This window comes from Prunus avium, chromosome 1 (assembly GCF_965620075.1).
Source record: "Prunus avium chromosome 1, drPruAviu1.hap1.1, whole genome shotgun sequence".
NCBI lineage: Eukaryota > Viridiplantae > Streptophyta > Magnoliopsida > Rosales > Rosaceae > Prunus > Prunus avium.
In genome coordinates, this window is record NC_142284.1 from 57,946,697 (window position 1) to 57,970,787 (window position 24,091).

The 24,091-nt window shown below is 37.9% G+C and overlaps 1 protein-coding gene across 5 annotated transcripts in view; it reads left to right on the forward strand.

Moving 5' to 3' along the window:
* The window catches only part of SAB (HYPERSENSITIVE TO PI STARVATION 4), a 30,748-nt gene extending 9,769 nt beyond the window's left edge, over nt 1-20,979 (forward strand). For 4 of the 5 annotated variants that reach the window (XM_088246611.1, XM_021976474.2, XM_088246612.1 and 1 more), the window contains 15 exons: nt 705-2,804; nt 7,788-9,750; nt 10,036-10,136; nt 11,385-11,741; nt 12,082-12,200; nt 13,152-13,401; nt 14,651-14,875; nt 15,896-16,035; nt 16,666-16,738; nt 17,988-18,089; nt 18,195-18,368; nt 18,714-19,028; nt 19,178-19,345; nt 19,754-20,126; nt 20,405-20,979. In XM_088246611.1, coding sequence (XP_088102737.1) covers nt 705-2,804; nt 7,788-9,750; nt 10,036-10,136; nt 11,385-11,741; nt 12,082-12,200; nt 13,152-13,401; nt 14,651-14,875; nt 15,896-16,035; nt 16,666-16,738; nt 17,988-18,089; nt 18,195-18,368; nt 18,714-19,028; nt 19,178-19,345; nt 19,754-20,126; nt 20,405-20,547 — 6,603 coding nt within the window. In that variant the 3' untranslated portion in view covers nt 20,548-20,979. Of the gene's footprint in view, nt 1-704; nt 2,805-7,787; nt 9,751-10,035; nt 10,137-11,384; nt 11,742-12,081; nt 12,201-13,151; nt 13,402-14,650; nt 14,876-15,895; nt 16,036-16,665; nt 16,739-17,987; nt 18,090-18,194; nt 18,369-18,713; nt 19,029-19,104; nt 19,346-19,753; nt 20,127-20,404 lie in introns of those variants that run through there. The other variant, XM_021976475.2, reaches the window with a different exon arrangement.
* The last annotated feature ends 3,112 nt before the right edge of the window (nt 20,980-24,091 follow it).

Sequence of the window (24,091 nt, forward strand, 5' to 3'; positions counted from 1 at the left end):
TTTAGGTTACACTGAACAACTGATACTTTTTTATTTATTTATTGTTTTTTCTTTTTTATTGTAGTTTTTTCATGTGTAATTTTTTTTTTATCAATTATGCAAAAATAGTTAAAAAAAACCTCAGGGACAGTTTGCTGTGCATGTAAGCAACCTTGTAAAGAGAATATCATGTACTAGTACTTAATAGCTGTATGAGATTGGTGGGTGTAGTGAGTGAATTGGGGTTGTAGTGTTTTTCAACCCTTCTTGTCCTTGCTCGGTACCACTTTATGTACATGAGGGAGCTCATAAGTCAAGGGATATCAAATTATCCATTCATCATTTAGAAAATCCACAGTAGTTTTTGTTTCAATTTTTTATTTTTTGAACTAAGTAAAAGTGGGGTTTACATGAAAACTTCTCAGTTGGTCATCCATATTCCATACTAGCACTACTTGCGTCCAAGCACACTTGTTATGGGATCTATGTTTAGTCGTATATCAGAATGTAAAACATTTGCATATACATGTAGGTCATAGATGTTGGTTTTGGTTGATTTTACTCTCTTTCACTGTCCTGTGAAGTAGATATTGTATACCTCTAACCCTTCCTGTTACAGCTTCTTTATATGCCATCCATAGTGTATTCTTTTTCCTGTTAATATTTTTCTTAGTTCAAAAATAAAATTATGAACGTACGTCATAATGCTTGATTTTCTGGTGCAGGGTTGCTCTCAATCATCGCATGTATTTGCGAATAACATTTCAAATACAGGAACTACTGTACATATGGAACTTGGTGAACTAAATTTGCACATGGCAGATGAATACCAAGAATGCTTGAAAGAGAGCCTTTTTGGTGTAGAATCGAATTCAGGTTCTTTAATTAATGTTGCAAAGGTTAGTCTAGACTGGGGCAAAAAGGACATGGAATCATCTGAAGAAGATGGTGCTAAAAGTAAATTGGTTTTATCTGTTGATGTGACTGGTATGGGTGTCTTTTTCACATTCAAGCGTGTTGAGTCGCTTATATCAACTGCCATGTCCTTTCAAGCACTTTTGAAAAATATGTCTTCTTCTGAAAGAAGAACATCACAAAGCCGGGGGCGTTCGTCCAAGTCATCAGGGAAAGGGACTCGGCTCTTGAAATTAAATCTTGAAAGGTGTTCTGTGAAATATTGTGGTGAGGCGGGTTTAGAAAATACTGTTGTTGCAGATCCCAAGCGTGTAAATTATGGATCACAGGGTGGTCGAGTTGTAATAAGTACCTCAGATGATGGAACACCCCGGGTTGCAGACGTAATGTCCACAATATCTGATAAGCACAAGAACTTGAGGTACTCCATTTCTCTTGACATCTTCCATTTAAGTTTGTGTGTGAACAAGGAGAAACAGTCCACACAGATTGAACTTGAAAGAGCGAGATCTGTCTATCAGGACCACTTGGAGGAACATAAGCCGGAAACGAAAGTGGCATTGTTTGACATGCAGAATGCTAAATTTGTACGGCGTTCTGGTGGTCTTAAGGAGGTTGCTGTCTGCTCTCTTTTCAGTGCTACTGATATTACGGTTAGGTGGGAGCCTGATGTACAATTATCGCTAGTTGAACTTGGGCTACAATTGAAGTTACTTGTACATAATCAGAAGCTTCAGGGACATGGTAATGAACATATGGAAGATGTCATGAGAGGTTCTGAACAGAAGAAAGAAGCCATTGCAGAACCAGTAAATTTAGAAAAGCACAAGAAAAAGGAATCTATTTTTGCTGTCGATGTGGAAATGTTGTCTATTTATGCCGAGGTTGGGGATGGGGTTGATGCAATGGTTCAGGTACAATCAATTTTTTCTGAGAATGCCCGTATAGGAGTACTTCTTGAAGGGCTTATGCTTTGTTTCAATGGGTCCAGAGTATTCAAAAGTAGCCGGATGCAAATTTCACGTATTCCTAGTGCCTCATGTCCATCTGATGCAAAAGTACCTATATCTACGACGTGGGATTGGGTAATTCAAGGCCTTGATGTTCATATTTGCTTGCCATACAGGTTACAATTGCGTGCTATTGATGATTCTGTTGAAGAAATGTTGCGCGCTTTGAAGCTTGTAATTGCTGCTAGAACTAGTGTTATCTTTCCCATGAAGAAGGATACCTCAAAACCTAAGAAGCCTAGTTCAATAAAGTTTGGCTCTCTAAAGTTCTGCATACGAAAGATAACTGCTGATATTGAAGAAGAGCCACTGCAAGGCTGGCTTGATGAACACTATCAGCTGATGAAGAATGAGGCATCTGAGTTAGCTGTTAAGTTGAAATTTCTTGATGAATTTGTTTCCAAAGTCAATCAGTTTCCTAAAACCACTGAAACAATTGATTCTACTCAAGAAAGACTGACTTTCCTTAATGGAGTTGAGATTGACATCCGAGATCCTTCCGCAGTTAGCAAGATGCAAGGAGAAATCTATAAACAATCATTCAGATCATATTACAAGGCATGCCAGAATCTAGCACCATCAGAAGGTTCAGGTGCCTGTAGGGAAGGGTTTCAGGCTGGTTTTAAGCCAAGTACTTCCAGAAATTCTCTTCTTTCCATAACAGCAAGAGATTTGGATGTAAGCTTGACAAGGATTGATGGTGGAGATGATGGGATGATAGAGGTTATAAAGACGCTGGATCCTGTTTGTCGTGACAATGATATACCATTTTCTCGACTGTATGGGAGTAATCTTCTTGTGCATGCAGGCTCTGTTGTCGTTCAGCTGCGTAACTATGCATCTCCTCTTTTGTGTGGTGCTTCTGTTAAATGTGAAGGCCGTCTTGTGCTAGCACAACAGGTACGTTGCAACGTGGCATTCCCTTTACTGCCATTCTTCTAATTTTTTATGTTTAGCGTATGTAAGTTTACTTTTCAGGTGCCATGTTTAGGGGAAAAATAAAATATTTATAAGAAAGAAAATCTTAAACCGCTGCTTGAATAGATGGAATTTTTTGATCTGATGAACGTCTGTGCTGCAAAACATGAACTTTGGTTAGATAGGTTGATAAAATAGCTCGAGGATTAAACAAATTCTCCAGCTCTCCAGCCCTATTAATATGCTGGGAGGTTCAATCCTTTGGGCTAAATTATATCACACCTACACCCACACAATGACACACAAATAGGTTATTCTGGTTCGAACATCAATTCATCAGTTGAGATTGCCGATTAGTGATTATTAGACACAAAGTTTTAATTCCTAGCTTATGTGCCTATATCTCACCTTTCAAATAGTTATCTCGAAGCAGTCAGTAAAGTTTTCCCCAGAGTATTCCGTTGAATTAAAATATTGCCTAAAATATCAATGTTGAATAGACCACCTTATGAATTATGACATAAGTTATATCGTTTAGGTTCTAGAAAGATTGCTTTTCAAATTAGTTAAAATAATCATATTGTGTCTCCTTTTGGATATTTGGTGACATAATTACTTGCATCTGTGGCTTTGTGCATGCACACAGACATACAAAACATGGTGGCCCACGGGTTTTAGAAGACCAGGTTCAGCCTGCTCTTTTAGTTGCATATTGCTGCTTGATTTGTGATAGATGTTGACAAAAAAATGATTTTTTTGGTTTTTCTTAATAAGTATTGGCTGGTATGTGTACACTATTTTATTTTATAATCCAGTTTGGAAATCCTTTTTTTCCTATACGAATTTAAGTGGAAATGTTTTTGCACACTTGAAAGTATGAACTATGAGCTGGTATTGCTTTACAAGTATGCCATGTTTTTACTGTTTTGGAACTTGTGTATTAGTGTGAATGCAAATATTATTTCAGAAATAGGATATCAACATAGATCATGGATCTAAATGCATCAATAGGGATGTCGTGATATTTCTTAATGATTAGGTTAAAAGTAGGTGTTGTTTGTTCATGTAGTGCAGCTATTTTGTTTTGCTCATGTAGGCTGCGGCTGTTATCTTTAGTGGACTGCTTGTTTGCATTGTTTGTATCTTTCACCTTTTTATTCTTTCATTTTTATTATTTTTAATTAGTTTGATTATTTTAATTTTGCTGAAGAATATAAAGTCCCACATCAGAAACTTGACTAAACAAATTACAATATATAATGAGTGGTTCCACTACTATTATAACTGAGGCCTTTCACCTACTGGTCTTTGTAGGGACAATATTGGTGTTGCTATTAGTGGACCATTAGACTGTCTCTTTGAAATTTAACATGGTATCCGAGTGGGTTGATTGACTAGGCTAGAATTACTTGGCCTTTACCCTTACCTTTACCCAATATGTGGTGTTCACATGTTTAGCTTTAATTTTTACCGTTATTGGGAGTGAGTTAATCCACAAAGAAGAGGTGAAGTGGAGACAAAGGGGGAAAGTTCAGTGGGCGAGAGAAGGGGACAACAACACTAAGTTTTTTCATCGTATAGCAAGCGGCAGAAGGAAAAGGAATTTTATTCAGAAACTGGAAGTAGAGGGATCTGGCATGGTTGTCAGTGAAGGGGAAATAGAATCGGAGATCATTAAATTCTTCAAAGATCTTTACAGTAGCAACGTAGAGGCGGGGTGGTGTTTAGAAGGTTTGAATTGGAATGCAATCAGTGTCGAGGAGGCTGAATGGCTGGAAAGGCCATTTGAAGAGGAGGAAGTTAAAAAGGCTGTTTTTGACTGTGGAACAGATAAATCACCAGGTCCAGATGGTTTTTCCTTGCTTCTGTTTCAATCTTGCTGGGATATTGTGAAAGAGGATCTTATGAAAGTCTTGGTGGACTTCTTCCATAGTGGTATAATTAATGCAATCACTAACGAGACTTTTATTTGCCTTATTCCCAAAAAGAAGGAATCCATCAAAGTTAGTGATTTCAGGCCTATCAGCCTAGTGACAAGTTTGTACAAAATAGTGTCGAAAGTTTTGGCTTCTAGATTGCGGGAAGTTTTGGGCAGCACTATATCTACCTATCAAGGTGCTTTTGTGAGGGGTAGGCAGATTTTGGATGCGGCCTTGATTGCCAACGAGGTGGTGGAGGAGAGTCGAAGACTAAACAAAAAAGGATTGGTGCTTAAAATTGACTTTGAGAAAGCATACGATCATGTGGAATGGAGATTTGTAGATGAGGTTATGACTAGGAAAGGATTTGGGGACAGGTGGAGAAGATGGATTCGAGGATGCCTCGAGTCGGCTAATTTCTCTGTGATGATTAATGGAAGACCGAGGGGTAAATTTAGGGCCTCAAGGGGTTTGAGACAGGGAGACCCACTATCCCCATTCTTGTTCACTTTGGTAATAGATGTGTTAAGCAGAATATTGGAGAAAGCACAAGCTGCTGATCAGTTTCATGGTCTTTTTCCGGGGCATGAGACTGTGGAGGTCTCCCATCTTCAGTTCGCCGACGATACCATACTTTTCATAGAGGATAAGGAAGAGTACTGGAATAATCTACTTCAGATTCTGGATTTGTTTTGTTTCATGTCGGGAATGAAAATCAACAAATCGAAATGTTCTCTAGTTGGCATTAATCTTGACGACGGGTTGGTGAATGGGCTGGCAGGGGCTTGGGGATGTGAAGTGGGGACCTGGCCTATGTCGTATTTAGGCCTTCCCCTAGGTGGGAACCCCAGAGCAATCAGGTTCTGGGACCCCGTTGTGGAAAAGGTAGAGAATAGATTACAAAAATGGAAGAGAGCATGCTTATCCAAAGGGGGAAGACTCACAATGATTCAAGCAGTGTTGAGTAGTATTCCGATTTACTACATGTCCCTTTTTAGGATTCCCATTGGAGTAGCCAATAGAATTGAGAAGCTTATGAGGGATTTCTTGTGGGAAGGTTTGGATGGGAAAAAAAACCACGCTGTAAGCTGGGAGGTGGTGGGTAAAGCAAAACTCTTTGGAGGACTAGGGGTGGGTTCGTTGAAAGCTAGGGGAGAGGCTCTGCGGGCCAAATGGTTGTGGCGGTTTCCTATCGAAACTCATGCTCTTTGGCACAAAGTAATCAGAAGTATTTATGGAATGGATTCAAATGGGTGGGATGCCAAACCTGCAATTCGAGGATCTAGTCGCAGCCCTTGGAGAGAGATTTCTAGTGGTTTTGAGTTGTTCCTTCAAGGCTGCGTCTTCGTGGTAGGAGGTGGAGTTAGAGTCAGATTTTGGGAAGATGATTGGAGCCGGGGGGGTGTTCTAAAAGACGTGTTTCCAAGACTATTCAATCTGTCCAGGAAGCAAAACCACAATATTTCCTCCTTTACGGACTCGATTGGATCCCCTCTCACTTGGGACTTTGGTTTTCGAAGGAATCTAAATGATTCAGAGATTGTGGAGGTGGCTAGATTGTTGGACTTACTAGAGGGAGTGAGATTGGCCACTTCCAGATTGGATAAGAGAAGATGGAAGCTTGATCCATCCGGTGTTTTCTCCTGTCACTCTCTCTGTACTCATATTCAGAATAGGGGCGAAAGGGAGGTTTTCTCTCCGTACACTCAAATTTGGAAGGCCAAGACTCCTCCGAAAGTTAAGATCTTTGTTTGGCAAGCGGTGTTTGGAAAACTAAATACAGGTGATTCACTACAGAGACATTGTCCCTATATGTGCCTTAGTCCGCATTGGTGTGTTTTATGTAATATGGCTGGGGAAAGCGTGGACCATATCCTCCTTCATTGCCCTTACTCTCTAAAGGTGTGGGAGACGTTATTGAAGGAAGTTAACACAGTGTGGGTAATACCGAAAGGATGCTTTGACCTTTTTTCCATCAGATTTGATGCTTTGGGAAGGGGAAAGAAGGCTAAAATTTTATGGGGCAGCTTGATGCAGGCAGTGGTCTGGAATCTTTGGTTGGAACGTAATAGGAGAATTTTCGAGGATTATAAGGGAGTGGGAATGGTAGAGTTATGGGAAAGAGTGAAGTTTTGGGCTGCTCTTTGGGCATCAACTTCTCACGCTTTTAAGGATATATCCTATCCTACAATTATGCGAAATCTTTTAGCTGTAGTATCTTAAGGAGTGTCTTATGTCTGGCTGGTTTTCTGTGTTGAGTGGCTTTGAGTCTGTTTTTTGGCAAGTGTGTCTGTTTGGTCTGTGTCCTAAATGTCATCATTTTTTCCATTCAATTTTGAATAAAAAGTGTTTCTATTCAAAAAAAAAATGTTGGCTTGAATGTTTACCCTTACTCCTTACCCAATACGTGGTGCTCACATGTTGGGCATGAATGATAGATTCTGGTATGGACTAAACTCCACGTGTGGCCCATTATGTGGTGGTTCCACGTGAGGGGGTGTGTTGAAGAATATAAAATCTCACATTGGAAACTTGACTAAATAAATTATAATATATAATAAGTGGTTCCACTACTAATATAAACTAGGCCTTTTGTGATAAAACCCCACATCTACTGGGCTTTGTAGGTGGTTAAGTTGGGGATAATATTGGTGTTACTAGTAGTGGGCCGTTGGCTCGTCTCTCTGAAATTTAACAATTTTGAATTTCTATTTTTTTGTAATAATGAAGGCCAAGGCCTAAAAAGAGCAAAATCTAATCATAAATAATCCTGGGCCTTGATAGCAGCATCATCCATCAGGAGGAGCTGAATATCTGTCACTTGTTTTCAATATTATGATTCATAGGTTCTGTTTCCTATTAAAAAGGGAACCATTCTCGAGTCTTCTGTGATTTGACCCTGGATAATGTTAGTTGACAGTGTATCGAATTTCCTTTGTTTGTATATCATGATTCAACAATTATATCTTCATATGATTCTTTCATGTCATGACATGGAAGCTTATGCATGTATGCTGTATAATTCCAAATTATTTCCTTGGATCAGGCAACAAGTTTTCAGCCTCAAATACACAAAGAAGTTTATATTGGGAGATGGAGAAAGGTGAACTTGCTTCGTTCTGCTAGTGGCACAACTCCACCCATGAAAACATTTACAGATTTGTCCGTACATTTTCAGAAAGCAGAAGTGTCCTTTGGAGTGGGATATGAACCTGCTTTTGCTGATGTGAGTTATGCTTTTACTGTGGCTCTTCGCAGGGCTAATCTATGTGTTAGGAACCCCAATCCACCACCCATTCCCCCCAAAAAGGAAAAGAACTTACCGTGGTGGGATGATATGAGGAATTATATTCATGGGAACATCAACTTATTATTTTCTGAAACAATATTTAATATTCTTGCGACTACTGATCCTTATGAAAAGCTTGACAAACTTCAAGTAATAACTGGTTCTATGGAGATTCAGCAGTCAGATGGCCGTGTTTATGTTTCTGCAAATGATTTTAAGATTTTCTTAAGCAGTTTAGAGAGTTTGGCAAATAGTCGTGGTTTAAAACTTCCTAAAGGTATATCCGGTGCATTGCTGGAAGCTCCAGCCTTTACAGTTGAAGTTACGATAGGTTGGGAATGTGAATCTGGCAATCCCATGAATCATTATTTATTTGCGTTTCCTGTTGAAGGAAGAGCTCGTGAAAAGGTTTTTGATCCATTCAGATCAACCTCTCTGTCCCTTCGCTGGACTTTTTCTCTTAGACCCTCTCCATCACGTGAGAAACAAGGCCTCTATTCTACTGAGGCAGGTAGTACTGATGTAGATGGAACTGTTTATGGTCCTCCTCATAAAGATGACAATGTTCCCATTCTTTCACCAACAGTGAATGTTGGCGCTCATGATCTAGCATGGTTGATAAAATTTTGGAACATGAATTATCTCCCTCCTCACAAATTGCGGTCCTTTGCTCGCTGGCCTCGTTTTGGAGTTCCAAGAGTTCCTAGATCTGGTAACTTGTCGTTGGACAGAGTGATGACCGAATTTATGCTCCGGATTGACGCTGCACCTACTTGTATAAAGCATATGCCGCTAGATGATGATGATCCAGCTAAAGGACTGACATTCAAGATGACAAAGCTGAAATGTGAAATGTGTTATAGTCGTGGTAAGCAAAAGTATACTTTTGAATGCAAGCGTGACCCCCTTGATCTTGTTTACCAGTGTTTCGACCTTCATATGCCTAAGGCATTTTTAAATAAAGAAGAAAGCACTAGTGTTGCAAAGGTAGTTCAATTGACAATAAAAAATTCACAATCTGCATCTACGGATAGAGTTCCCAATGAAAAAAGTAACAATGTGAGTAGCTGCACAGAGAAGCATCGTGATGATGGATTTCTATTGTCATCTGATTATTTCACAATCAGAAGGCAGGCCCCAAAAGCTGACCCATCTAGGTTATTAGCCTGGCAAGAGGCTGGAAGAAGAGATCTAGAGATGACATATGTGAGGTCTGAGTTTGAAAACGGGAGTGAGAGTGATGAGCATACTCGATCTGATCATAGTGATGATGATGGATACAATGTGGTAATAGCTGACAATTGTCAGCGTATATTTGTTTATGGCCTCAAGCTTTTGTGGACTATTGAGAATAGAGATGCTGTTTGGTCCTTTGTTGGTGGTTTATCCAAAGCATTTCAGCCACCAAAACCTTCTCCTTCTAGGCAGTATGCACAAAGGAAATTACATGAAGAGCACAAGGCACATAGTGGAGGTGAAAGGCAACAAGATGGTAGCTCTAAGCCCCCTACTACCAGCCATGGGGTTACTTCTTCTTCTGTCGAGCATGCGGAGACCTCTGGTTCACTTTTATCTCCATCACATCCAGTTAAATTGGAGAACTCATCATCTGCCGCTGAGAACTCGTCATCTGCTGCAGTTGGGAACTCGTCATCTGTTGCATCTGGGAACTCATCATCATCTGTTTCAGTTGGGAACTCATCATCATCTGTTGCAGTTGGTAATTTTTGAGCACCTCATGAAATTTCTCTGCAGTTTTTTTACATCCAATATGAAAATGTGTTAATTCAACTAAGTGGTGTTTTAGAAGTCTACTTTTGATCTGGGTATGCTGTGGTTTTTTGGTTTTTATAGTAAACAAGACTTTAAACTAAAAAGAAGTTGAAAAAGAATTATTGTTAGCTATGTAGTGATGAATGTCATCAATGTTAAAGAAATATTGTTTGCTGATGTTATTGCATAATATTGAGTTCTGCTAAGAGTCATTTGTTTCCTATGATTGCAGCAAAGAATAGAGACACAAGTGATTCCGAAGAGGATGGGACTCGGCATTTCATGGTGAATGTTATTGAGCCTCAATTTAATCTTCATTCAGAAGATGCCAATGTAAGTTGTTTAGAAACTTTGCAGTACAACCTAATATTCCTTTGAGATTTCTTAGTGATGGATGCATGTTATCCATAATTGTTTGGTTGGGACTGGTAGTCTATTATATGATGGAATCAAATACTTTACAGATGCACTGCTGTGTTTTTGACTTGACCAATTCTACAACGACCGTTTAAGTCTTAGATAATGTGAATCATGCAATGTAGGGATGTCCAAATTTCATGGCTAGGGCACTTGAAATTCTGGTCCGTAAATTTTCCTCACTCAATGTAGATTCTACCCAACTGAATTGGGTTGACCACATTGTTCTATATCTAATTGTTCTTGAAATCCACTCTGATACTTAGAGCCATATCCTTGAAGAAACTCTTTGCACTTATCAGATATCGTTATGCTCTGTTCCTATACTTAAGTGGACTATGTCTGTCCCATTATGTTTGCATTCATATTCTTACTTTTGTTGAGTTTTTGTTGTATCTTGTAAGGCACATAATCTTTCTTTTACTTATAAGTTAAATCATAATCTTTTGTTTAAAAAAAAAAAATAGAAACGTTTGTATTGATAATCAAAAGGAAAATTATCCTTGATCATACAACAAAAGGGAAACTGAACTCAAAAGACAACAAATCATAATCTTTTGTTGGATACGTGACCAATAATTATGATCTGTACAACACAGTAATGGCTTGTAGGAGGGCAGGCTGGTTAGTCATCAGCCTTTAATAATGTATGGCATTGCATTTTTAAAGTAGTTTTTCCAGTGCCTTCTGTAAATGGTTTTTGTTCTTCATTTTATATTTGTTTGTCTTTTTGGAAGTAGTTTTGATGGGAAGTTAATGTTTTTCTGCCTGGTTCTTTTTCTTTTAGGTGCATAGTGATGCTCTATATATACCACTGAATTTTCGTCACTTATTTGGTTGTTCTTAATTCTGTCTTTATTTTTTTTTTTAAAAAGTTTAAATCAGACTTGGTATCCATCAAACATAATAAAAAAATAGTTTCAAATGAGAAAGATATTGCTAATATTTTGTTGTTTTCAGAATGCCATTACAAATTAGAAAGTTTTGTTTATAAACTTCATTGGCAAAACTTAAGTACAAGTTTGGGACGTCCAAGCCATATGAGACATGTGTTTATGCATTATGCACTCTTCAATTTTTTTAAATTTGTGAAAAAAAGAAGAGAAAATAGAAATAAAAAAAATGTAGTGACATCTGAGGGTAACTGTTCTTTTTGCTAAACAGGGAAGATTTCTGCTTGCTGCAGTTAGTGGCCGGGTTTTGGCCCGGTCATTTCATTCAGTCCTTCATGTTGGTTATGAGGTGATTGAGCAAGCACTTGGTACTGGGAATGTAAATATTCCTGAATGTGAACCTGAAATGACATGGAAACGCATGGAGTTTTCTGTAATGCTGGAGCATGTTCAAGCTCATGTTGCACCAACTGATGTTGATCCAGGGGCTGGATTGCAGTGGCTTCCAAAAATTCGTAGAAGCTCTCCAAAAGTAAAACGTACTGGTGCATTACTTGAGAGAGTATTTATGCCCTGTGATATGTACTTCCGGTACACAAGGCACAAAGGTGGAACTCCAGAGTTAAAGGTGATTTGGCCCTTTATAATTACTGGATAGTTTATATAGATTCCAGTGTTTATATAGGCTTACAATAAATTCTACCCACATATTGCGTATGTTGATATATGCTTAAATATATATTCATCCGGGTGTGTGCCTACAGTATAAACATTCATATGCGTGTTTCTGGCTTTCTCAACCATTCTGTTGGTCTTTGTGGCTTTTTGCCCTGTGGCAATTATAGTCTGTTTCTAAAAAATATGCATGTTATCATTCTTTAAATATTGAGGCTATTATCCTAGCCTAATATGTGAATATTCACATTTATTCTGCATTAAGAATTTGCCTTTGAATCTTTCTCTTGCAGGTGAAGCCCTTGAAAGAGCTGACTTTCAATTCTCATAATATTACGGCAACAATGACCTCTCGCCAGTTTCAGGTTATGCTGGATGTGTTGACAAATCTTCTCTTTGCACGGCTTCCCAAGTGAGGATTTACATCCTATTTCTTCTTAATCTGATTTATCTTCTTTTGGAATTTCATCATATTTGGAATTCGTATCTGTATCTTGTGCATTGGCATAAGATCTCTTCATTTTATTTTGATTAAGAAACAGTAAATGTAATAGAAAAATACAAAAGAAAGATGGACAATAATTCTAGAAAATTGCATAAGATTTCTTCATTTCATTTTGAGAAGAAGTTAGGGAGTTATTGTACTTTTTATTTATTTATAAGAAACATCAAAGTTTAGTAAAAAATAAACAGTACAACAAAAGTGAACACAAGGAATCCACTTCTAAAAGAAAAGTAAATATGCAAACTGTACCAACACCTCAATCCTTGGGGAAAACAAGGGAACAAAAACAGAATTCCAAAGAACGATTGTGCTTTTGCTTTGGTTTTCACTGTTTTCTTTGCAGTGGGCTTCTCTTTCACTTTTCTTTAATTTGATTGTTGTTAGCAATTAGAAAGAGCTGTTTTGTTTTTGAAGGGAAAAAGCAGAAAAAAAAAATCCATCTATGGGTCTAACTAATAACTTACAAACATTAATATTATATCATGAATTCCCCCAATCTAGATAAATCAAACCAAAAAGAATTTCCCTAAATGCTTAGATGCTTGTCATTCAGGTATTAGTAAACAAAAATGGAGTATTCAAGAGGTTGGTTGTTTTGAAAGAGAATATTATCTAGTTTCTTAACAGCTTAAAGTTTTGGGGCATTTGGTCTAATTGATATTGATAAGGGTTTATGTTTTTGCCTGAATATTGATAAGTATGGTTCACTTTGCAAAATTGGTATATTGATTGTCTGATGCAATGAACTGTTTGTCGTATAAAATTCTCAAATTAAATGTGAAACTGCCAGTGGAAAGGTTGTCTGTGATGCATTTGTCATGGAACTATTCAAATTGATTTACTATACATGTGATTCAGGCCTCGAAAAAGTAGTCTGTCACTTCCTGCTGAAGATGATGAAGATGTGGAGGAGGAGTCCGATGAGGTGGTTCCCGATGGTGTTGAAGAGGTAGAGCTTGCAAAAGTGGACCTTGAGCAGAAAGAGCGGGAGCAGAAATTGATTCTTGGTGATATACGGAAATTGTCTCTTCGGTGTGATACCACTGGAGACCTATATCCAGAAAAGGAGGGGGACTTGTGGATGATAAATTGTACAAGATCCACTCTGGTGAGAAACAAACATTTTACAGAACCTGTTGAAATTTTGTGATAGTCGATGAAAGTATTACATTTTTTGTGGGTTTTATCATTATATTTTTTTTCTCGAGTCGCATTTGTTTTATGTGTATAGATAGTCAAAATAACTATAACAATAAAGTGATGAATGAAACTATAGAGCTAGTTCTGGACTCATTATAGTATGTGTTATGATAGGATTGTAGTGTTGCTCCCTCTCTCTCTCTCTCTCATGTTTGCTGATTGGGTTGCTAATCAGGTAGAAATTTTATTATTTAAATTTTGGTAGTAATGCTTTCCAAGGTTCATAATTTGTTAAGAGTTCTCTAAGTTAATTTTTCTTGCCTGTGTAGCCATGTCAGGCCTACCTAAATTACATTTAACTGTTAAACTTCTAAAGTAAATGAAAAATCTAACTTATTATACTTTCTGATAAATACTTGGCATGGAATAGTGTTCTCTTTTTGAAAAATAAGAAAAGCACTTCTACAGTACAGTTCTACTAAAATGTATTTTCTATTTATAACTACCCAATAGTCATTTGAATTCTTTTTGTTTTTGTTTTTTGGAGTTATTCAACTTACTCGTTATGAGCAAGTAGGATATCCTTTGTTTTTAATCCCATATCTTCTTCTGCATGCGGTCAATGGCCCCGCCTTTGCAGGGAACCTTACCTTTACACATATTTCCTTCTTTGTTGTTCAGTTTTGTGTTGTTCACAAGTTTGCAAACATTGTGTTTACTATTCTCCTAACAGACCACGCTTTTTAACATTGTATTTACTATTCCATCTTGAAGTTGAGTTTCATGTGCATAGTCTGACAGTCTACTTGAAAATTTCACAGAAGATTGGAGTGGCTCTTTCTGCACTGGTTCCCCTTTATGTCGTTTCATTTTGTAGTATGAAATGGAAATTTACAATATTGATCCCATTTAACATACTTTTGAATCTACTTTCCTGCACTTGATGGTAGTCTAACGATGAACTTCCATGATTCCATACTAATAAACACCAAGCATGAGTATCCTACACAAATTTTTCATTTCGAGTGGATATAAGTAGTGTAGTTTCAGACACTAGACTTTGTTCTTTCACAAAGAAGCTTTCTCGACGTCTCTCTCTCTCTCTCTCTCTCTCTCTCTCTCTGTGTGTGTATATTGTTTGTACTTGTATGGCTATTCTAGTCTTTGGTCCCTCAGTACTTAATCAGATTATGAGCAATATCATTTTCTCCTTCCAGGTGCAAGGACTAAAAAGAGAGCTTGTTAATTCAAAAAAATCAAGGAAAGCATCATATGCATCTTTAAGAATGGCTCTACATAAGGCTGCACAGCTACGGCTGATGGAAAAGGAGAAGAACAAAAGTCCATCATATGCTATGCGCATTTCTTTGCAAATTAACAAAGTGGTTTGGAGCATGCTTGTTGATGGTAAATCGTTTGCGGAGGCTGAGATCAATGACATGGTGAGCACTGAGCATCTTAAGATCATAAGAAATGAAATATACTTTTGTCTTTTAGTGAAAGATTGAGTGGTGACTGAGTGGTGACTACTTTACTCCTAAAATTTGCGCTTTAAAAGCTTTGTATGACCAATATTATAGCTTCATATCTCAGGTTTTTTTTTTTCTGAAATTTTTTAATGGCCATTTTAATAGTTACGCTTGTGCAAAAAGAGTGGAATTTTGAACTTACTTGTCCTTACATCGTCCATATGATTTGAAGCTGTGGATGCGGTTAGTCCGGGAGGCAGGGTTTAATTGGGTTATTCCATTGACCATGAAACATTATTTGTGAAAAAGTATGTGTTTTGGTGGCAGAAGGAAGGCAAGAATTCTATGGAATTGTAATATGTTTGTTGGGTTGTGTGGTTCAGCACAAGTCATAGATGTGGACGAGCATAATCCCACATCTTGGCTTGGGGCTCACCGAGGTGGAGATTGTTGGGTTGTGGGGCTTGATACAAGCCATGGACGTGGATGGGCATAATCCCACATTGGAGAAGTACCACAATAATCTACTAATAGTACCAATGGCTTTTGACCGAACATCTGCATGGGTCTGTTGAGTATAATCCCACCAAAGGTATTTGACCTAGGTAGTTAAGTTGGGGACAATATCCATGTTGGGGAGCTCCTGTAGGATAGTTTTGAGTTTGATTACAATGTTAAGAGGTTTATTTTGGATTTTCTTTTGAGGGTTGTATCATTTTGTTGGTGGACCTCTGGTTCATTAAGTTATGCATTGTGAGTCCAAGTTATTTGATACAATATTGTTTCTCATAAAGAAAGTATAAGAAAATCTACGTAAGATGTTACATGGTGTTTGACAAGCATGCTCCAGTCTTGGCTGGATCTGATACTCCTGTTGTTTGTTCACTTTAGTTAACTTTCATAAATACATCCTATGTATATTTTGATTGTAGTTTCGATAGCATTCATTTCTCAAGAATAAGGCTGATATGATTTTCATTTTTCTCCTTATAGATTTATGACTTTGACCGGGATTACAAGGATGTTGGTGTTGCTCAGTTTACAACGAAAAATTTTGTTGTCAGAAACTGCCTGGCAAATGCCAAGTCAGATATGCTTTTATCAGCATGGAATCCTCCTCCTGAATGGGGAAAGTATGCACCTTTTTTCGTTTGTTCCATATTTAGATCCTATGTTAAATAACTGTGCTTTTATCACTGTTTTTCCTTCCCCAGAATAACATTCTCTAGCTTTTCTTTGTATAGTGTGAACCACCATAGAGCATTATTGTGTTGCTCCTTTCACCTATGCTACAGTTGAATAAAATGTTTTGAAAGCTGTTACTCAGATCAGATCATGCAAAAATGCTCTAGTAATAATCATATTTATATGTAATAGGAAACCGTTATTGGCACTCCTCCCTTATGTTTTTATAAAGGAGTGTAGGATAACTTTTTTGGAGTGCCAATGACAGCTCCCTATATATATATATGTTTTAGCAGGTCATCATGCCATAGAGGCACTCTCTTTGGTTTTCGCTGTGGAAATTTTTTTCTTGTCTCCATGCCTTCAATTGTCTTTTCGTTTGGTTCAGTTGAATGAATTTGCTTGAATATCGTTTGTAAGTCTTGATCTATACAACCAACATTAATGTTTTTTCTATTCTAGTTGAATATTTTTCGTGTGCGAAACTCATCACAGTTTTAGTGGGAGGTAATTAGCTACTTTCTAAAATGTATCCTTTGATCGTTCAAAAATTGTAAGATGTATGGTTTTGGCTACAGGAAAGTTATGCTTCGCGTGGATGCAAAGCAGGGAGCTCCCAAGGATGGAAATTCTCCTCTTGAACTTTTCCAGGTTATAGGTTTTTTAAACTCTCTCTCTCTCTCTCTCACTCTCTCTCTCTCTCGCTCTCTCTTTAAAGTGTTTAGTTTTACATTTTCCGTAAAGTTTCTCTACAGAATATAATGAGTGCTTCTGTTGCCACCTCCCAGAATGGTCACTCTACTCCCCTATTTTTGTTGTTGCTTATTTTGAGTTGCTCTGGCTGGTGGCTGTCATAGATCCTCCCACGGAAAGCCAAGTTTTCAAACCTCACACTTCTCCTTTTAGTTAATTCATAGGTGTCTTAGAGGTCTGCTTTGCTCACTATGTTGTTTTTCTGTTTGTCTGTTGTGGCCTTCTTGACCACCTCCGCTTTTATTGTCTTCTGCAATAAAATTTTAACTCTTCTAGAAAAAGAATTGTAATTGAAGTTACGGGGGGGTTAGAGTGGGCTAACAACTTAACATGAAATTCTGCTTTTCTTTTAAGTAATATGTAATCATGAGCAACTGTGGGGCTCTAAAGGCTTATACATTGGCAGCCAGGTAGTCAAATATTTAAATTGTTGTCATAACCTGGCAGATTACAACCAAGAGTTCAGGAACTTGGTATGAGAAATATTAGAATATAAAAACAATAGTTGACCATATCCTAACAAGACACTCAAGCTTTTGGAAACAATGGTCCATTAACAAAACTTAACATGCAATGCAATTTATTTTCTTTAAATTCTGGGATTCTATGGGCTTAAACATGGGCAACCAGGCATGTTCAAATACCCAAAATTCTAGTCATAACCTAGCTGATTCCAACAAAAATAGCTATTTTGCAGCGGTATCCTCCAAATTAATCCTTGGAGCATGTGACACCCATCTGGAATATGTTTAAACCCTAGGACTGGAATGAGTTTCTATGGAGACTAAAGAGGGGGCAAAGGACGAATTGTTTGAAAGCAGGCTTTCTGAGAATGTTTCCAGTTGAAAGCTCTACTTAATTATGCTACTATTTTTCATTAGAATTACACTATAACTAATAGAAGAAGACAAGGGTTCGTAACACTGATGTTCATATGCAGGAAGACAGCTTACAACAGCTTACCATGTATCCATATTTGACCAGTGATACTAATTTATGAACACGTATGCACAAGATGGAAGGGAATCTTGCTTGTCTAAAATAAACTTTTTGTTTGGAAATAAAGAGGCTACATAATTGAATTTCTTGATATTGCCCCAGTGAAGTAATAATTTTTTGCTAAACAAGCTCTTTTTTAAAACTGTAGGTAGAGATTTACCCCCTCAAGATCCATTTAACAGAGACAATGTACAGAATGATGTGGGGATATTTATTCCCAGAAGAAGAACAAGATTCACAGAGACGGCAGGTCCGTTGGAAATGTTAATGATTTGAAATTTGACTGCTTCTGTCAAGGTATAAGGAATTTGTCATCAGTACTAAAACAATTGGTTTGTCCAATTGTGACATGCAGGAAGTTTGGAAGGTTTCAACAACCGCTGGTGCAAAACGTGTGAAGAAAGGCTCTTTAATCCCGGACACTTCTGCTTCAAGCAGTCAGACAATTAAAGAGTCTGAGGCCGCATCCAAATCAAGTGCCTTTGCCCCTCCTACGAGTCAATCCTCTGTTCATGCAGATTCTGTGCAAGTGAGATTCCCATGGACTCTTCTTTCATTTCTTTCTTGGAGCAATATATTTTAGATGCTTTTGTTAGTTGTATGTTCAGGAAAGATAGCCACGACCATATCCTTACTAGTATTTCCACATGCATGGATTGCATGATGGCGAGCTGTGTTGTTTTCTAGATTATCTTTATATCAGTTAGTGGATGGTTATTTAGTATTGCATGGCTACATTTAAGTGAGCTTTTGATTTTATATTAGAATGGATATAGAGAATTTATTTATTTATATCTTATTTTCTTGGACATGATCGTTGAGAAAACACTACATTTTTCATGATCTTTTTCTTTGACCTGATTCCTTTCTGCAGGAATCAAAATTGCAAAACCTAAAAGCAACAATTGTTAGTAGTCCAACCCGAGAATTGAGACGAACATCTTCCTTTGACAGATCATGGGAAGAGACTGTGGCAGAGTCAGTTGCTACAGAACTTGTCTTACAGAGCATTACTGGGCCACTTGGTTCTGGTGAACCAGATGAGTCCTCGAAGAATAAATTGAAAGAACCCAAAGCTATCAAATCTGGCAGGTCATCCCATGAAGAAAAGAAGGTGGCAAAGTCACAGGAAGAGAAAAGATCCAGGCCTCGGAAGATGATGGAGTTCCACAACATCAAGATAAGCCAGGTTAGTTCAGTTTCATCATCTCATATTGTACCAATTTACTTTTTCTAGTCAAATGCTTAATATAATATTTTTACAGGTTGAGCTATGTGTTACTTATGAAGGATCGAGATTTGTTGTAAATGATCTTAAGTAATATAATATTTTTACAGGTTGAGCTATGTGTTACTTATGAAGGATCGAGATTTGTTGTAAATGATCTTAAGTTGCTAATGGATACATTTCACCGTGTTGAGTTCACTGGTACTTGGCGCAGACTCTTTTCACGGGTTAAGAAGCATATCATTTGGGGAGTCTTGAAGTCTGTGACAGGAATGCAGGTCTGCATTTACACCTTTCTACATTTACCCTTACTAATTATGCGTGCAAAATCCAATGTACTCTGATTGTTCCTTACCTCTTACCCCCAACCCCCCCTTTCTCTTTCCGCCCCCCTAACACCATGATTTAGTTTGATTTCTTCCTAACAGCTGGAAATATCTCTGCTATTCAAACTTGACCTTCAATGATTTAAACATGATGGAGGAATTAAACATTATCAGTTACAGATCTCTAACGTGTTTTTCATTCAGATCTTCGTTAAGCAGCTTGCTTATACTAAGATAACATTTGTGTTGAGTAAGCTTAGGATTTTTTATTGTTTGAATGTGCTGTTGGAAGAATTGCTATGTCACTTACCTTTTTCCTGTTCAACCCTGGTTTTCAATTCTCTCTGTCCATTTTTATAGGGTAAGAAGTTCAAAGACAAGGCTAATAGTCAGAGGGAACCCAGTGGATCTGGTGTTCCTGATAGTGACCTTAATTTCAGCGACAATGAAGGTCAGCCAGGACAACCTGACCAGCTTCCAATAACCTTTCTCAAGCGTCCTAGTGATGGAGCAGGTGATGGATTTGTCACTTCCATCAGAGGCCTTTTCAATACTCAACGACGCAAGGCCAAGGCATTCGTCCTGCGGACCATGAGGGGTGAAGCAGAGAATGATTTCCAAGGAGATTGGAGTGAAAGCGATGTAGAGTTCTCTCCATTTGCTAGGCAGCTTACTATAACAAAAGCGAAGAGACTCATCAGGCGCCACACAAAAAAGTTCCGTTCAAGAAAAGGTTTGTGGACTTGTTCACTTTTAAAAAATGATCAATCACCTTATCACATTTTTTTAATACTTTTTATTGTTTTGTGGTTCTTCTTCAAGGACCTAGAAAAGCCATAGAGCATGTCATGTTCTTTCTCAGGGATGTCATTTACTTAGAGACTATTAAGGGGTACTTGGTGATCCTATAGTTCCCCATCCAACCTCCCTTTTTCTCTGACATTTGTTGGATACATATGTTGAGTTTTTTTGACATTGAGACTGAAACTTGTTTTCTTTTGTCTGTACAAGGTTCGTCCTCCCAACAGAGAGATTCACTTCCGTCATCTCCGAGGGAGACCACTGCATTTGAGAGTGATTCTTCCAGTGGTGGATCCTCACCCTACGAGGATTTTAATGAGGGAAGCATTATGGCCTCCAAAGAGATTCCTTGAAGGCAGTTTTGAGAGTACAGGACGGGGTCCATTTCATTCCCAGTCGAGCACGGAGCAGAACTGAGATAATTATAAATTCTGACTCAGGTGATCACTCATGGTGAAGAAAGACAGAGTTCAGATGTTGTGTTTATCTTCCAAAGAAGCATGCGTTCCTTGATATTGATTTTGAGAACATGCATTGGTGTAGGAGAATTGATTAACTTAGAGCACTGTGGATTGGAGCTACTGCCTCTTTCGCCTTAAAGTCCTTTGACTTAGGATATAATTCCTTTTGCCTCAACCGGCTGTTTGTGTAGTTTGTAGTTTGAGTTGAAGAATAGAGGCTCCTAAATTTTTACTTGAGCTAGGTGAATTTCCATAAATCTGTACATAGATTCAAATATATATAAATACTAGAAAATAAAATCAAAGCATAATTTCTCTCTCTCATGACCAAATGCTTTTTCTTGTTCACTTGGCCGTTAATAATTCTTAGAGCCATTTCTAAAAAAATTCTTAGAACCATTTCTCAAAAAATTCGTAGAAATATGTCAACTTCGTTTTCTTTTCATGTGTGTAAAACAAAGTAATTGATTGTTGTTCCAATAATCATAATCTGTTACATTTTTCGTTAAATATATGGGCAAAAACAATCATTTCACGTAGTTTCTACTTTGCACCATCTTACCTATCGTAGTTGTTGCATTACTCCACAAATTTAACCTAGTTCCTCTTCCCGAGTCCAATTGTGTCTAGATCAATAATAAGCAGTAACCACTGCCTAACTCACCCTTCCCAACGGGAAGCCACCCTCCCCTCCTTCTGTAGAACAAAAGGGGATTTAAGGATGAAGTTTGAGGACAGGGGGAAGGGGGAGTGGCTGCAGTGTTGGGTGGGGATTGACACCTTCCCTTTGGACTTCGTTGGTGGTGGTGCGACCAATGGTACGAGACGAAGTGAAGTAGACGATTGGAGCCAATATTCAAGTTGGAGAACCAAAATGTAAAAATGAAGAGAAGCTGGTCTTGTACTCTTTCTTTTCTTGGGGGGTCGATTTTTTGTGTATGTACTTGGTCTTGTTAAGGGCTTTGTGGAAGTTGACAGTAGATGCAATGAGAACATTCTCTCCTGTGAGCAGAGAGAAGGTAGCTGACAGTAGATGCTTCTTGTGCTGCAAGGCTAGAGATATTTGGGATGATTTTTTAGTGCCTCCAAATAGGACTCATTTCTTTCAGATGGATTTTCAGCCGTGGTTGCCGCCCAATCTCCTCTCTCAGGCTGTTTGGGCTGGTTGTTTCCGTTGGAGCAAATTGACTATACATAACTTCCGAATGAGTGATTTGTTTCAAAACTTGTCATTCCTAATATTTTTCTAGTTGTAAAAACTATAAGCATCCAATATAACACAAAACATGACTATCTAATTTGAAGGGTTTTGCTTTGCACATGGACCTACTTATCACATTTTCTCTACTTTTTCACGTTTTATTTTTCTCTACTAGATTTCAATTTATTTAAATTAAAAATAAAAGTAGAAAACACAATGCGGAGCAGAGGCCATGTTGGTGCCAATAGCCTCATTTTTTCTGAAATTTTGAAAGAAAACACAAATTATATAGACAGTATAATGATTTAATTTTATTTATTGGGCTTGACAGCTAGTTGGCTAAGTTGGGACTGAGAGTTGCTTGGGGTTCAAGAACCCAATCGCCTGGTGATATCGCCCAACAGGCAGGTCGAAAATCTTTTTCCCATCGCAATTTGGAAAAACACAATCTCTCTCTCTCTCTCTCTCTCTCTCTCGACTCCTACTACGCTCAGGAAAGGAAATCCTATTTATATAAGTAAAACCCACTTGTTTTTCTGATCACAATTTGGAAACCCCAACTGCGTGAAACCCATTTCAATTCAAAGCAAACCCTTTGTTTCTCACTCTCTCCGTCTCTCTCGCTCTGTTCCTTTTGGAAACCCTCTCAACTGAGTGAAACCCACTTGTCTTTCTGATCATTCTGTCACTCTAGAGTGGTAAATTTGTCTCCTTTCTGAGTTTAATTTGTTTCTCTGTGGGTTTGTTTCAATGGGAATGATGAGAATAATGAGGGTTACTGATTTTAGGGTTGACGGGTTTCCTTCAAATTCTCTGAATCTTGTGTCTGATGAAGCTGTTGTCAAACGTTGGGAGGAAGATGTTGAGAAAAAGGCCATGCCCATCAAGACAGAGAAAAAGGTCATGGCCATCAAGACACAGAAAATGGCATCAACATCATCATCTTCATCTTCATCTTCATATCTGTCTTCCTTAGACCTGTTGGCTGATGTAGCAACTCAACAATCAATGGAGTTGCTTTTGGACAAAAAGACCGTTGTTGAAGAGTTGATCAACTTTTTTGCTCGGAAGGGAAGGGAACAAAGGGTTTTGACCGACAAGCAAGGGTTTGAGTTGAATGAAACTTTCATTCCAAAGAAGAAAAAGAGCAGACTTGGTCATCTTTCTCTTAACATGAAAACACTGAAAAGGAAGAGAGAATGTTATGATGATCCTAATAGTTCTGAGAGTGGGAGCCAGAAAAAGAAGAAAGAGGAAGGGGTTCATGTTCAAACTGGATGCAGCAAGATTGCCAAGGCAAATAACTGGTCATTCCGCGTCAGTGGCGTTTCTCAGCTTCGCTTTGTGCTTGTCAAGCTTAATAGCACCACCACAAAGGAGGAACCTCACCAACATCTTGGATCAACTTCTTCTGCTACCTATGCTCTTACTCATCAATGAGTAAGCAAAACGTATCAACTTATTGTCTCAATGAGTAACTGTTAGTACATAATACATACAGATATAGTTTGAAGAGATTCTTTTGGATTCGTGTTTCGGAAACCAACTTCATAGAAATTAATTACACTTTAGATCAATATTCTTTTATGATGATGAAGGGTTGAACTGTATTTTTCTAAATCTCTTCAATGGAATTAAATGAATTTTTCATGTGCTTTTCTTTCTTTAGCCCCTCATTGGTGTGTGGTATGTAAAGTGGCAGGGGAATCAACTAAGCATATCTTTCTATCAACTGATATTTTTCATATTTTCAGAGTTTTCAGTCAGCACCCCCTTGCATTCAAGTTCGAGTCCCCCTCACCTTAGATGAGATTAATTTAAAGTTATTTAGACTATTGCTTGTATTGAAAAAAAAATCCTAAAGAATGGTTAAATGAAAAACTTAATATTCCATTGCTTCAACTTAGCAAATTTTGTACATATGCTTTAATATTTTGATCATAATGACATACCTGCCCTAACCCTTATCTCCGACTTAGATTTAGAACAAAATATTCGACACCCCACCACCCCCCCACCTATTCTTGAATTTTCCGTTTTAGGACCCAATTGGAATTTTTGTCATCCCCATGGGCTTTGGGGGTGCTCAATGTGTGTCCTTTCACAAGGCTCCAATTTTAGGACGGCCCCCATTTTATGAGCTTGTGTAAAAACTCCACCAAAAAGTTGTATTTTTGTTGAAAACCAATAAGTGCTTTGGAAAGCTGAAAATGGAGAAAATAAAGTAATAAGTCA